At 44.1% G+C, this 13,171-nt stretch overlaps 1 protein-coding gene across 11 annotated transcripts in view; it reads right to left on the bottom strand.

Annotated features, from left to right (window-relative positions):
- Ubr4 (ubiquitin protein ligase E3 component n-recognin 4) overlaps positions 1–13,171 on the bottom strand; it is a 127,178-nt gene that overhangs the window by 64,899 nt on the left and 49,108 nt on the right. For 6 of the 11 annotated variants that reach the window (XM_058571102.1, XM_058571110.1, XM_058571105.1 and 3 more), the window contains exons 41-57: positions 12,859–13,017; positions 12,368–12,520; positions 11,715–11,942; positions 11,240–11,397; positions 10,103–10,274; positions 9,680–9,881; positions 8,298–8,461; positions 7,649–7,865; positions 6,630–6,846; positions 5,849–5,881; positions 4,653–4,716; positions 4,113–4,247; positions 2,867–3,041; positions 2,096–2,179; positions 1,866–2,006; positions 852–973; positions 151–262 (exon numbers count right to left, since the gene is read on the bottom strand). In XM_058571102.1, the coding sequence (XP_058427085.1) occupies positions 151–262; positions 852–973; positions 1,866–2,006; positions 2,096–2,179; positions 2,867–3,041; positions 4,113–4,247; positions 4,653–4,716; positions 5,849–5,881; positions 6,630–6,846; positions 7,649–7,865; positions 8,298–8,461; positions 9,680–9,881; positions 10,103–10,274; positions 11,240–11,397; positions 11,715–11,942; positions 12,368–12,520; positions 12,859–13,017 (2,536 nt within the window). The remainder of the gene's footprint in view (positions 1–150; positions 263–851; positions 974–1,865; positions 2,007–2,095; positions 2,180–2,866; positions 3,042–4,112; positions 4,248–4,652; positions 4,717–5,848; positions 5,882–6,629; positions 6,847–7,648; positions 7,866–8,297; positions 8,462–9,679; positions 9,882–10,102; positions 10,275–11,239; positions 11,398–11,714; positions 11,943–12,367; positions 12,521–12,858; positions 13,018–13,171) is intronic. The other 5 variants (XM_058571109.1, XM_046469108.2, XM_058571106.1 and 2 more) reach the window with 4 other exon arrangements.

Below are 13,171 nucleotides of genomic sequence, written 5' to 3'. Positions count from 1 at the left end.
ATGTCACCTTAAAATTCTTCATGAAAAAGTAGGGTAAGAAATAAAAAAAACCAAAGGCTCTTGGTCAACATAAGCAGCACTTCCAAGACTGCACCTCTTTTCCCCCACACCCCAACCCAGACAGAAGCCCAAACCCACACCTCACATTACCCATTGGAGTGTTGCTTCGAGGGGAAGAGGGCAAAGTCACATGTCTCCGTTTGTTCCTGGGCCTTAGGACTCGAATTAGAGCTTGTTTACAGGAGAAGCTCACAGCAGGATCCTGAAGTTTAAAAGGAAACTGTCATGCTTATTCACAAAAGCAGCTGCGACACTTTCTCAGTGCCTCACTCACATGCGTTGTAAAGACCTATCTCACAGGCACCCAGCTGACCCAAATTCAGCAGGATAAGCTGACTGGCACTTCCAACCTGGCATACAGAAGACCCATTCACTGCCTTCCTGTCTCTCAGTTCCTGTGACAGTCTGGCAGGCCATTTGCCCCTGAAGTCACTTTTGACTCCTTACATATAGACACTGGCTTTTCTTCAGATGTTCAAGCCCTTAGTGCTCCTCTTAGCTCTGTGCTATAAACAGTACCTCTAACATGTAGCTTCTGAGACATCTTAATGTGCTACATTCATTCATGTGCTTGTTTAAGTAATACTTAGCACTATATAGCAAATACCAGACTAGTCCTTAAGGATTCAGCACTGAACAAGAAAGACTAAGCCCACTCATTCCTTTTCCTAACCTTACTCTTCAATGCTATAAGATCTTAAAGCTATTATTGATATTTTAAACTATGAATTCCTTTAAGCCTATTAAAAATTTTTTTCCAGATATTCTTAGGCATGTGGAATGGTACGTACAGGACATAATAGCATCTGCATGTAGATCTTGGACGCAGTGTTGATACAATCCAGCTCACAAGTACAGTAGCCATGGATAATGTCTACCAGTGCATTGACAGTAGCTTCAATATGAGTAAGGCCTACAGGGAAGAAAAATATCATCTGAAAACTTGGTGGAAAAGCCTCTAGATACTTGGGAGCTTAAGATAAAGTACAAATTCTTATTCCCACATAAAGGTCAAGCTAACAAAAGACAACAAGCACAACACAGCAGAACAAACCCACAAAACACACACACAGAATGTGGACTGTCAGCAGCATTTGTGATTTGTCTTATTAATAGTCTTCTAATCTCCCAAACTGTCCTCAAAAGCCTTTCCAGATATCCTGCATGATAGAAGTGAGCAGTTGTCCACTCTGCAGCTATCAAAAGACAAGGTAGGGAAATGTGAAGAGGTAGGCAGATGCTAAATGCCCCCTACAATCCCCAAACCTCAGGCAATGATAGAACATGACCTTGACAAGCCTGCTGGTCTAGCGTCCAAGTAATCTCCAAACAGATGAATACCAGGTTGTTCTACTATTCTCTGTTGCTTCCTCTTCCGCCTAAGCTTTCAGTAGCATGAGAAGTTAAGATACCTGACACAGTAGCAGCTTGTAAATAAAATAATTCAAGACTGATACTTAATTTTTAACTTTCAAATAAACATTGAACAAGTTTTAAAAAATGTTCTTAAAAACAATAATAAATACCATAGAAGATACATACACCACACACACACACACGAGTATCTCTTTACATGAAACGTGCAACCCCACATGAAGAGATACAGCACAAGAAAACCCTACTCTCTGTCACAAAGCTAGTTCCTGTATCAGGAATAATACACTGATCTCATAGACTTCTAGTTCCCAATTATTAATTCTGGAAGAAGTGAATGATGAAGGCTAAGGGTCATAGCTATTCAAAGACAGAATTTATATCAACTTCATTATGTATCAAGTTTTCAAGTGTCCCTTTTAATATGATACCTGGCAGGCAAGCAGGTGCCAAGAAGGCATTCTTGGGTTTGGACGCATGGAGTTTCCAGAAGTGGTTCACAAGCTGGGTGATGAAACTACAGCAATCTCCTTCCACCTGCTTCTGCAGTTCCTTCCCCTCATCCACTCCTTCTACGCAGGACAAAGAAGATTATTAACGATGGCAAATCAAAGATGGAATTTAATTTGTTTTAAGGTTAACTCAGGTCAAGGAAGCTTGCCTGCGGAGGGAGTTTCAAGTGGGGCCCCAATCAATATGCCAACTATCCCTAGATTCCAGCAGGCACATCTAGGAAAAAAACAGTCTGGGAAAGGAATATCACAGAAAACATTGAATGTTAGAATTAAGTAGAAAGGGGAGCATTCAGGATCTTTACAGCAGATTAAAAGATGTTCAACTTCTAAAATCTAGGGGAACATCTGAGAATGTTTCTAGGATTGTAGTGTTAGGAGGGAGGACAAGCAGGACAATGACAGCATATGGGGACGTATAAATAATAAAAAAATGTAAAGGCATCAATTAATTCTATTTGAAAATGGCAAAACAGGTTTGGTACCCAGTCAATGTAAGAAGAGATGAAGAAACAGAATGCAGCACTGAGAAAGGCCACTGAATATATTAATAAAGTACTGGCAAAAGGACAATATGAAAGTACAAGATACAACCCATAACTTCAATATGAGCAGGACCGACCAAGTTTAGCTTTACCCTAAAGACGGTAACAATGTTAACTCCAGAGACAAATTATACCTGATGTTCAGAACACTAAATAAACTCAAGTATAATCAAATAAAACTCAAGATGAGCACTGGAAAGGGCACTCAGTTAAAAATGGGACAATCCTAACATCCACAAGATATAGAACAGGCAGCAAAATCCTTATCACAGAGCCTGAGGTTAGTTGAAAGGCCAGTGAGAATAGAAAGAGGAGGAGAGAGGGTAGAGAGGTGTAAGCAGATTTCAGGACCACAGCCACGTAGGCCAAGTTCACCTGTTTCCATCTGGGGCAGCTTTGACTCCGTGAAGTGGACAAGGTTATTAGGTCGCATGATGGCTATGGAACGAGCTGTGATCACCAGCCTCTGGAACACCTCAGGGTCCAGATCCTTGCCTTCTCTGCTGGATGCATTGAGACACTGCACAGCTTTGCTCAATAAGGCCTGATCCTATACAACACAGCATCACAGAGAATCAACCATAAGCAAAGGCTGAACACTAAAAACAAAAAATAGAGAGGAGTGGCAATCATCAGGATTGCTACCTCCTCTCAGGAGAACAGATCAATTCCCACCAACCCACCCAGAACAAACCTTCAAAGCAGCCCAATATGTTGGACTTAAAACACATAAAACATTAAAGTCTTTTTTTTTTTTTCTTTTTTGGAACTGGGGGTCGAACTTAGGACTTTGCGAATGCAAGGCAGACGCTTTGCCACTGAGCTATATCCCAGCACTAAACATTAAAGTCTTTAACAAGTCAAAAGTCATGCAATCAGTATCAAAGCATGATAGGAAAATTAGAGTCCACTCAAGTCTCCGGTTCTGCAGCAGCCCAGATCTCCCTCTAGCAGAAGAGCAGTTTCTCAGCAAGTTCCTAGTGCCTAAGGGTGATGTTTCCAAACGGCCTTTCCTTGGGGAGGGTCACAAGTTAAACTCACATTTCTCAATTTTATGGGCAGGAGACATGAAAGCTAACCAAGGCTCCTGGACTAGTGGCTTCTAAACTGTCATCTCGTCCAAATAAGGAAACTGGCCCAACTCACCTCCTTTAGCATCTACTGATTTTTATGGGGGAGGCCCTTCAGATGCTCCCCAACCATTAATCAGTCAACACTGCTCCAGGGAACAAGATGCCTTTCACATTATCCTACAGCCAGGGGTGGGGTGAAAACACTGGCAGCTCTATCCACTGAGTGACTCCCCTCCCCTCACTGTTCTGGGGAGAAGCTGCCACCCTTAGTGTCTTTCTCTTTCTTAAGCCTTGCTGATCCTACTAGAGGAATAAAAAAAACAACACAAACCAGTGGCCCACTGGTCACTGGCCCTCAGCTTTGAGTGGTGTTCATGAATTTCCCAGAAGAAAACTCTAGACTCAGGTCTAATCTCACTGCTATCAAGCCTTTCCACAGCTTACACAGCTGTGCCCTCACTTCACATACACAAAACCAACTTACTCAGTTCCTTGTCGGGGCCACAACTTCCAATTCTACAGAAGCCTCCCTGAAAGGGAACGATTACCTTGTGGCTGTGATAGGCCGAGCGGCTGGTATGGAGGCTGGCCAGAAGGCTCTTGGACTGTTGCTGGACACTGGCAGGTGCTGGCAGGGACAGCAGCAAAGTGGCCAGCTCCTGAGCTGCATTCTTGTTTCTCTCCTGATGTGAAAGACAGCAGTTATCACTAACCCCACAATGCACTGCAGAATGAACCCTCCCTCTGCCCTCCCATCCTGCCTTTGAGGCCACCAGAGTGAGGTCATATGTCATAGATTTAAAAGACCAAAAAAAGAAAACCAGTTTCAGAAATCATAATTCTCATATAACACAGGTGAAGGACTAGGATCCAAGCTCACAACCACATATCCTACTCTCTGACATGGCTCACTACGGGGTACCAAAAGCAGGATGTGAGGCCCAAAGCTGAAGACTTCTCTGGATCTTCTTTGCAAATCAAGATTAGGCTATAAGTGTTGTTTAACTGTGAGGCCTTGGGCCTCAGACAACTCCAATGACTTCCTGCCTCTTCAGAAAGCTCCCAAGTGCTTTGAAGAAGTAACTTGCCTTCTCGATGATTGGGCCAACAGCAAAGCAGCTTTCCAGGGCTTCTAAAGAACTCACAACCAGCCTGGGGAGACAGAAAACCTGGCTTGAGTACAACAACCGTTCTCTCCGCCTCGTGCTTTAGCCTAGGCAAACTATGGTCTTGAGGACCTTGGGGACAGCTAATGAATGCCAAATACAAAATCAAAGCACAATAAGACCTGCCACAGGCACCATGCATATCGTTGCCTGTGTTACAGGCCAGAAGAAACCCAGCTCCTGCTCGGAGATCAACCTGAGGCCATGTTCATAATCCGTAACTCAAAGACAGGGTTTTTCTTGCTCAAAGAGGATAAATATGCTTCCTTCTGCTGCCTGTGGCGAGGATCACTGAGATGGGCTTAGCAGTCTTGATGCAATGGGACCCAAAGCTCAGGTGCCCAGAGATCAGTGGGCAAGGGAGACACAAAGGGAAAGGTTAAAGCCATCTTCCTACATTAGGAAGGTTAGATTTTTCTTACACTTCCAAGAAAATGCACAAGAGCATTTCCTGAGTCCCAAGGTACGGCAGAGTAAACAAGCTATTTTTAGGTGCATGCCACTCGCCAATATTCAAAGGGCAGTGCAAAGCATCTCTCAAAAACTGACAATTCTCCCTTAGGGAAGGAACAGGAAGCCCAACTATTAAAGGTACCAAGTAACATGTTCCCAGGGCTTACTCCTTTGAATTTAACATAGCACAGTGAAAAGACCAACATCCTGACAGCTGAAGCTCTGGACAGAGAAGGATAAGTATTGAGAGGGTAGCTGGGGAGAAAAGGCATGAGGGTAAAGGAAGGCAATGAAGTATTAGGGAAGAGGACCTGAGGTATAGAACAAATGTGGCTGGAACGAGCCCTCTATGGCTCGTGAGCTGACAGGGCTTTCTTCTTGCCCCTCCACTCCCACCCTTTCTCATCTACTGCAGAGGAGTAGAGAGGACTGGGGTAAGGGAGAGAGCTAAAAGAGTCTGACATGGCCAACACCAAGGTGCACTCACGATCCTGGGTATGCTCCATTTTTACATATGGAGAGCGCTGCAGCCATGCAATGATCAGAACAGAAAGAAGCAGGAGGACTCTTCACGGAAGCAGAATCAATGCAAAGCCACACTATCACACACACTGCTCTCTGACACACACTCACTCGTGCAGAGAAAAGAAAGAGGGCATACTAACCGGTCCAGCTTGGTTAGGGACTCAGTTTCAGAACTTGGGGGAGAGGCAAAGAAAAAAAAGGAAAAAAATGTGAAGCTCAGAGAATCCTGGAAACACATCCTAAGCAAACCATATATGAATAGGGTTGGGGAAAAGAAAGAGAAAGAAGGAGGTGGTTGCTGGTGGGAGGCACTGACTTCAAGCAGGGCTATTCTTACAGCCTACAATGTAAGAACTCACAATCTTACATCGTGAATTATTTCATCTACCATGGCAAACCAGCAGCTCCCCAGCACACAGAAGCCAAGCGCGATGCTTGAGAATGCCACCATAGGGAGACCTAAGGAGACTCTGCTACAGGGCACAGCAGCAGCCTCTCTTGCTGGCAATGTCATTACCAAAGTAAATAGCTAGTGCCCAGGAAGATGAGAAGATGATGCAACCGGCATGGAAGGGAAGATGTTTCCCTAGCATCTTAGCAAGTCTGGATCCTATTCTAGAAAATGGACTTAAGTACCTTCCAGTCTGTGGCCTCTGGCTGCTCCAAAATGTACTAAGAATTAAGAGAAAGGATAAAACATCTGCCTTAGCAGAGACTGTGGCATCAGATGACTCTGCACCCAATTTTCAGGCTTCAGCTGCACAGTAAGGAGACATTGAATGTGGGGGGTGGTATGTGAAAACTAGAAAATCACAGGCTAGACTTGGGACAGGTGCAGAGGCAGACTCTCAAGACACAGTGAGGTTCTGCAGCAAGTGGAAAATGGTGAGAACTGAAGCCAACCCCCGCCAATACTGGTACCTCTCCAAGACAGTGCCACTGGTCGTGGTAGGGGCGGCTGAGTCGCTGTCGCCAGTGCCATTGCTCTGGTTCAGGTTGGAAGGGCAGATGTTGCTGACAGAAGCAGAAGGGAACTCTTCCGGGGGTTCATCAGGCCAGCCAAACTGTTCCTTCGTCTTGCCGTAAACTTTTACAGCATCTATCATGGTGACACCTGCTGGATCCACCGAGGCACCGACTGCAATGAGCAAGAGAAGCCTATGGAAGCGCATCCTCTTAAGAGCCATGAGCACCTCTTCAAAAGCAAAGGCCAGACCAGGCTGGGCAAAGGCACAAATCACATCAATTTTTATAAACATAGAGGAATTTTATCTCCTGAGACACTAATACATGAAGAAACAGTTCCATGGAACAAAAGTCATTAAGTTTCCAAAGCGTCCCCAAACATCAACATAAGGACCCTCTTGTGCTGTCCCATCCCCAGCAGTCTCCAAACACTTCACTGTTCAAAATACAGGTCATCACCACTCACATTAAAAACAACAACTATTTCTAGGACAAAGGGCATCAGATGGGTGGCCAGTAAATGACAGAAAAGATGCCAGTCTTAAGAAAAGCTTAGAGATTTGTACCTGGAACTTTTTTAAGTCTTCGATGGCACAAGAAGGCCTTGCTAAACACCTCACAGAGACATGTGACTTGAGGCCTCATTTGGAGAAGGCCCTGCAATCCCACACGCCAGTCCTGCCTCCCCTCTGCCTGGACATAGGCGCAGCCCCGTTAGTGAGGTTAAGTCACCCCACAGAAATCAACATGTAGCTGAGTTTACCCTATCTTTATCCCTCCTATTTTCAAGTATGCTCTTTCCCTGGCACCTGCCTTTTGTTTACATCTCAAGTAAAGATTTCTAACAGCAGAGACCACAGAGAAATCAGTAAAGCTGGGAGAGCCCAGAACACTGATGGACCACAGACTGGTGGCCTCTAATCCAGCACTCATAATGAAAGGGTAGAAGTCTGCACCCAGGGTTGGCGACTCACTAAAGAGGTTTAGCTTCTTATCAGCTTGCAGGGCTTCTTCTCTGGTGAAGGGGAAATCAAACCAGCGTGAGCGACTCAGATTAAGCTGCATAGTTCTGCCGAAGATCTCAATGTACGATGGGGCCCGTTCGATGGCCTGAGTCCCGATCTGGATGCGCATGCCTGTCATCACCATGGTGCTGTTGTTGTTACTAATCTCGATAGTGAAGCCACCAGGCTGGAGGGAGAAAAGACTGGAATCAGAAAACTAAGAGAAGTTCTTAAATTCTGTGCTCTGATATAGTCTTAATGTGTACACCCAGATAAGATCTTTATTCTTTTAACTCCCCAGTGATGACTGTCTTGCTTCCAAGGATGCAAAAACAGGCAGGGAAAGGACTTTTTTTCATGTCTGACTTCCTTCTCCCCAGCATTTAACAACACTCTGCTGCCTTCTTGCACAATAACCCCAAATGGTGGAAACCTAGCCTTACAGGATCGGGAGTCCTTCTGCGTGTGAGTGAAAGTGTTCATTCATCCAGGGATCATTTAGCCACAAATGAGGGTCAGTGATTATGAGCACAAATTTCTAAAAGGAAAATGTTCTTGAACCATACTGTTGACCAGTCCTTCTATCCAAGGCTTAAACCCAGTCCAACAAAGTCCTCACCTTGGTGTTGGCCACATACATGCCAGTGGAGTTCAGCCGGTGCTTTATTTGTTGTGCATTATAGACTTGTAGGAGATCATTACCACCAAATTCCACATCTGTCAGCTGCTGGTTGTGTTCAAAGAAGTCAATGGGGAAAGTCACCTGGCTAGACGTGCGGGTTGCTGTGGAGAACAGTACCAGATTGCCAGAGAGCACTGGTATGGGTGGTCTCTGGCCACCTCCACTCCCACTGCACAGCTAAGGACTCTTCCCAGACTGAGGTCACAAGCTCCCTCTAATCTTTCTAAGCAAACTCACAGGATTTGCATCAGCATGATGCCTATGTGATACCTACCAGCTCTCTAGTAGTTACTATCCCTAACCACTTGACCTAGCAATGCCAAGAAATCTCATACTAGTAATGCATGGATAATCCCAGTGTTTTGGGCAGCTGACACAGGTGGATCACAAGTTCAAAGGCAGCCTCAGCCATTAAGTGAGGCCCTAAGCAACTTAGTGAGACCCTTTCTCAAAATAAATTATAAAAAGGGCTAGGGATATGGCTCAGTAGTTAAACACCCCTGGATTTAATTCCTGGTATCCAAAAAAAAAAAGAAGTCTCGTACTGATGTGGGTATATGGCAAGCAAGAATTAGTTTCAAACTATTTCTGTACAGGAGGATGTGCTACACCATTATCTCAAACAGACTCTAGAACAATGTAATATGATGATAGCTGCAATGCTCCCTGCTCAGCCAGGTTCTCTCACTCCTAAACTCAAGGTTTCTCTCCCTTGAAGAGTCCTCTTTCCGTCAGCAAAATCATCAGTTCAGAGACTATGATAGGTTTTCTTCACTCTCAGTGGTAAATTAAACAAATGAGGTCATCTATTATTCAATCAGTTCAATCCTACGAGCAAGTAATTTTTCCAAACCCAGAAAGAAAACCCCTCAAGCAAGGGCACCAAAGTGATGCATACATCATTCTTTATGGGGCACCAAAGAACTGCTGACTTGCAGCAGATAGACAGCCAACACGTGCTTGTCATCTGGAATCCTTCCTTTCAGGAAACTGTCTAAAATTTATCTCTTTTTTCGGACAAATGTTCAAGCAGGATAGTCACCGTTTCTTCTCAAATCTTTTTTTTTTTTTCAGAGAATACTCTTTGTTTTTTTTTTTTTTTTAAATACTTATTTATTTATTTATTTATTTTTAGTTTTCGGCAGGCACAACATCTTTGTTTGTATGTGGTGCTGAGGATCGAACCCGGGCCGCACGCATGCCAGGCGAGCGCGCTACCACTTGAGCCACATCCCCAGCCCTCTTCTCAAATCTTTATGGTGGTCTACTCTGTCACTGCCTGTAAGACTGTGTACCCATTCCCCACGAAGGGGCCTTACTGATGGTAGCTGTTTTGCGCTTTCGAACAGGCTTCATGATGCTGATAACACTGCTGGGCTGTAGGGACGGCTGGAGCCAGTAGGAGGTATTCTCCACATTGGCCATGTAAATGCGAAGGCTGCCGTCCTCACACAGCAAGATCATGGTTGTGCGCTGCTGCTCATTGCAGGCTGTGTGCCTAATGGCAACCATGTCTTGGATCTGAGTGGAAGAGACAAAGGAAGGTCAGTTCCTACACCTAGAGCTTAGAACCCACAGAGAGAAAGATCCAGAAAGGCTACTGGTTCCATAGTCAGGTAGGGTTGCAGAAGGGTAGCAAAGAAAAGGCTTCTAGGGGAAATGGATTGAAAAACCTTTTTAAAGGCCTCCGTTGAAAAGAGACAGAAAAGTTTCATAAATAAATGGGCCATTCGGGCACTGACCTTTGCTTTAGCAGGAAGAGTCTTAATCTCCTGGATGAGGAAAGTGTCTGGTTTCACCATAACTACCAGTGGCACACCTGTAGTTTGCTGGACGCAACACACCAAGCCAGGGTGATTCATCACCTCGGACCACTGGCAAAGGGCAGGAGAAGTCTTACTGCCACCATTGGAACTGCAAACAATAAAACTCCCAAAGTTAGGGTATCAATCACCATTTAATAGTTCTCTTGACCTAAAGCCACCCTCCAACTAGCTGACTCCAGAATAATACCCTTGACCAAGGATTCAGATCATCTATGGGTCAGTTTTGTTCCAAACCCTGGGAAACACTCATACATTCTAATGTAGACTCCCAGGAAGGGTCCTCATTTAAAATCTAAACTGCTAAGCTATCATGATCTGAAGGAACAAGTGACACTAAGTGCCCAGAGGCTTTCAACTCATAGGGCCATGGAGCTGCCTAAGGCTGATGACCAGCATCCTATAAGAATCTCTAAGCATGTCAAGTTATGTCTGAATTCATGTCCATTTTATTTCATCCCAAACCAGGTAATTCCCAAAAGAGAGGCCTGAGAGACTGCCATAATGGCTCTTGAGTAACAGATAAGTACTAAAAGAGATACTAAATCTCTTGTTCCTTCTCCCTAAATAAGACCCACTACCACACACATACCTCTCATCTGGAAATTGAATGAAAGCCTCTGCCTCCCCTAGTTCCAGCCATGCCTCCAATACTGATAACATGTTCTATTTCCTGATATATTAAGTTTCCCACAAGAAGGAAATGTAAAGGACATAATGGCAGGATGAGTACCTTATGTCCCCTAATCAAAATTTGGTAATTATTACAATCACATGTGCTGAATTGACTATAGAGCTTTCTCCTTTCTGCATAACAGGAACCCCGCCCCCCTACCACTGCCAACTACTTCTTAAAGCTTAGGGGGGGTCTCCATGGTGGAGGATGAACCTGCCAACCTTGAATGCCACTAGATTTTAAGGATATCTAGCAAGAAAGGAGGATTGCTGGAGAAAAATAAGTTTCTTACACCTCTTCAGATGGAGACCAATACTTGGGAGAGGAGTGAATAGCCCCTGTTGAATCAGGGTATTGGAAGGTGGACATTCAATTCCTACCTTTTGATGTTGATGGGGAAGAGCTGCAATACCTCCAGAGTTGTCCTACTGATGGTGGCAGCAAACGATTTGCCCTGACAATAACTGAAGAACAGCATCTGCAACACGTGGGAGTAGTACACAGAAACACCTCCACCTGCCACCTGGCTGTTACTGTCCTAGCGGGGCAAGATACACATGTGCATCAACTTGTTGTCCTGGCTACCAGCCTCCAGGGTATGCTGGCTATGAGTTGTAAATCATGCTCAGGTACTCTCACACTCCAAGCATGAGATTCCCATGGGGAAACTTCAAAAATGTTCTCAGAATAAAGGATTCAAGTTGAATCAGTTTAGTCATGAAGTACAAGAGCTTCTGCTATTAGGTTAAAAAGTTGGAAGCACAAACTAAAAAAAAGAAAGAAAATGGAACAAAAACAGGAGTTACTAAACTAAGTAAACCTGGAACAAAAGGAAATGGCAACACCTGCACTAACCTTCAAGTCCTCATGATTGACTTCCAAGACGTTAGTGACATAGAAAGGTCCCTGCTGGGCACTGCTGGCCTCCTCCATAAGCTGAGTATAGATGTACCCAGCTGAAGACATTATGACAATGATGTTCTTTCCCTCCTCATTGAACAAAAAGGTAACATCTCTTATCTTTGAGCTTGGCAAGAGAAAGTAGAAGGTTGGACTCAAGGCATCAACAGACAGGTCGTAAATCTGTAAAATGGAAGGAAATCCTAAATAGAGGGTAATATAATTCAGTCCCATCCTCCAAAGATTCTGGAGAATTCTAACAGCTGCAGTTGATAATGGGCATTCACTCTCCATTCAGCAAATTCCTTCTAAGTGTTAGGCACTAGGCATACAAATATGAATGAAATATCTTCTACTCTTCCTCAAAAAATGAGTGGGAAAGAAACACACAAATTCTGTAACAATGTCAGAAAAGTGGATACTTGGTATAGTGAGGACAGAAATAATCAATTACACACAGAAAGTACCTACTCAGAAACATTAACAAAAAGAAAAAAACGTTGTGTTTTTTATTTTTGATTTCCGGGGGAAGAAGCTAGCATATAATGGAGATCAGATATTCTAGATTTGTAAGCCAGGACAACATCGTCATAGAGCTGTAACTGTACCTTTACAAAGTCTGCAGTGACGATTGCTAACTCAGTCTGTGAGCCAGGCAACCACACGGCTTTGATGATGAAGTTTCCTGTCGCCAACTGGGGATGCAATACCAAGTGATCCGAGACAGAGCCTGAACTACTGAAGGTGAGCACATGGCAGTCCTAAACACAGTTTAAAGATAAAGTGGTTAAAAGGTGATTTGACAAGTAGACAAATTCATCTGAGTTTTCATGCTTCCTCTTCTTCCCTGCCATTCCCTGGCTTAAGACAGTATTTATACTGTCTAGTAACGTATTCAAGTTTGCAGAACACACACAGACTGTTCAAACACAGGGAAATCTGGAAGACCTGGAAAAAATCCAAAGGAAGATTTCTTCTGCATTCCAATAGCATTTAAGCTTCCATTCAACAATGAGTAAGAAAAACTGGTGCTCAGAACAGGACAGAACATGACTAGGGCACACAGTTAAGATAACCAAACTGGGATCAGGATTCTTACCTTCAGCCCACAAACTGCAAGATAGTCCTCCTTGCAGGGATTTCCAGTGAGGCTCAACACAGTAAATGGAACTGGGGCAGAAGCCAAGCGGGTCAGCGTCAATTTCCTTTTGCTGGAATCTGCTTGCTTTAGGAGTGCAGAGAGCTGCAGAACAGTGATCTGCAAAGGAAACATTATCAATTCATTCCCAACCCTATTCTTCTCAGAGAACACAGGGCACATGACAAAAATTCCTCCAGTAGACATGTTAATCCACAGGCTTTTTTTTTTTTTTTAATGGAAAAGTCTCTTAGGAAATTTCTAGACAAATATT

The sequence above is a fragment of the Marmota monax genome, unplaced genomic scaffold (assembly GCF_021218885.2).
Source record: "Marmota monax isolate L192 unplaced genomic scaffold, Marmota_monax_Labrador192_F-V1.1 WCK01_AAM20220418_F8-fsc00008, whole genome shotgun sequence".
NCBI classification, from domain to species: Eukaryota; Metazoa; Chordata; class Mammalia; order Rodentia; family Sciuridae; genus Marmota; species Marmota monax.
Note: the sequence above shows the minus strand (reverse complement) of the source record. Positions and strands in the feature narration are given on the sequence as shown.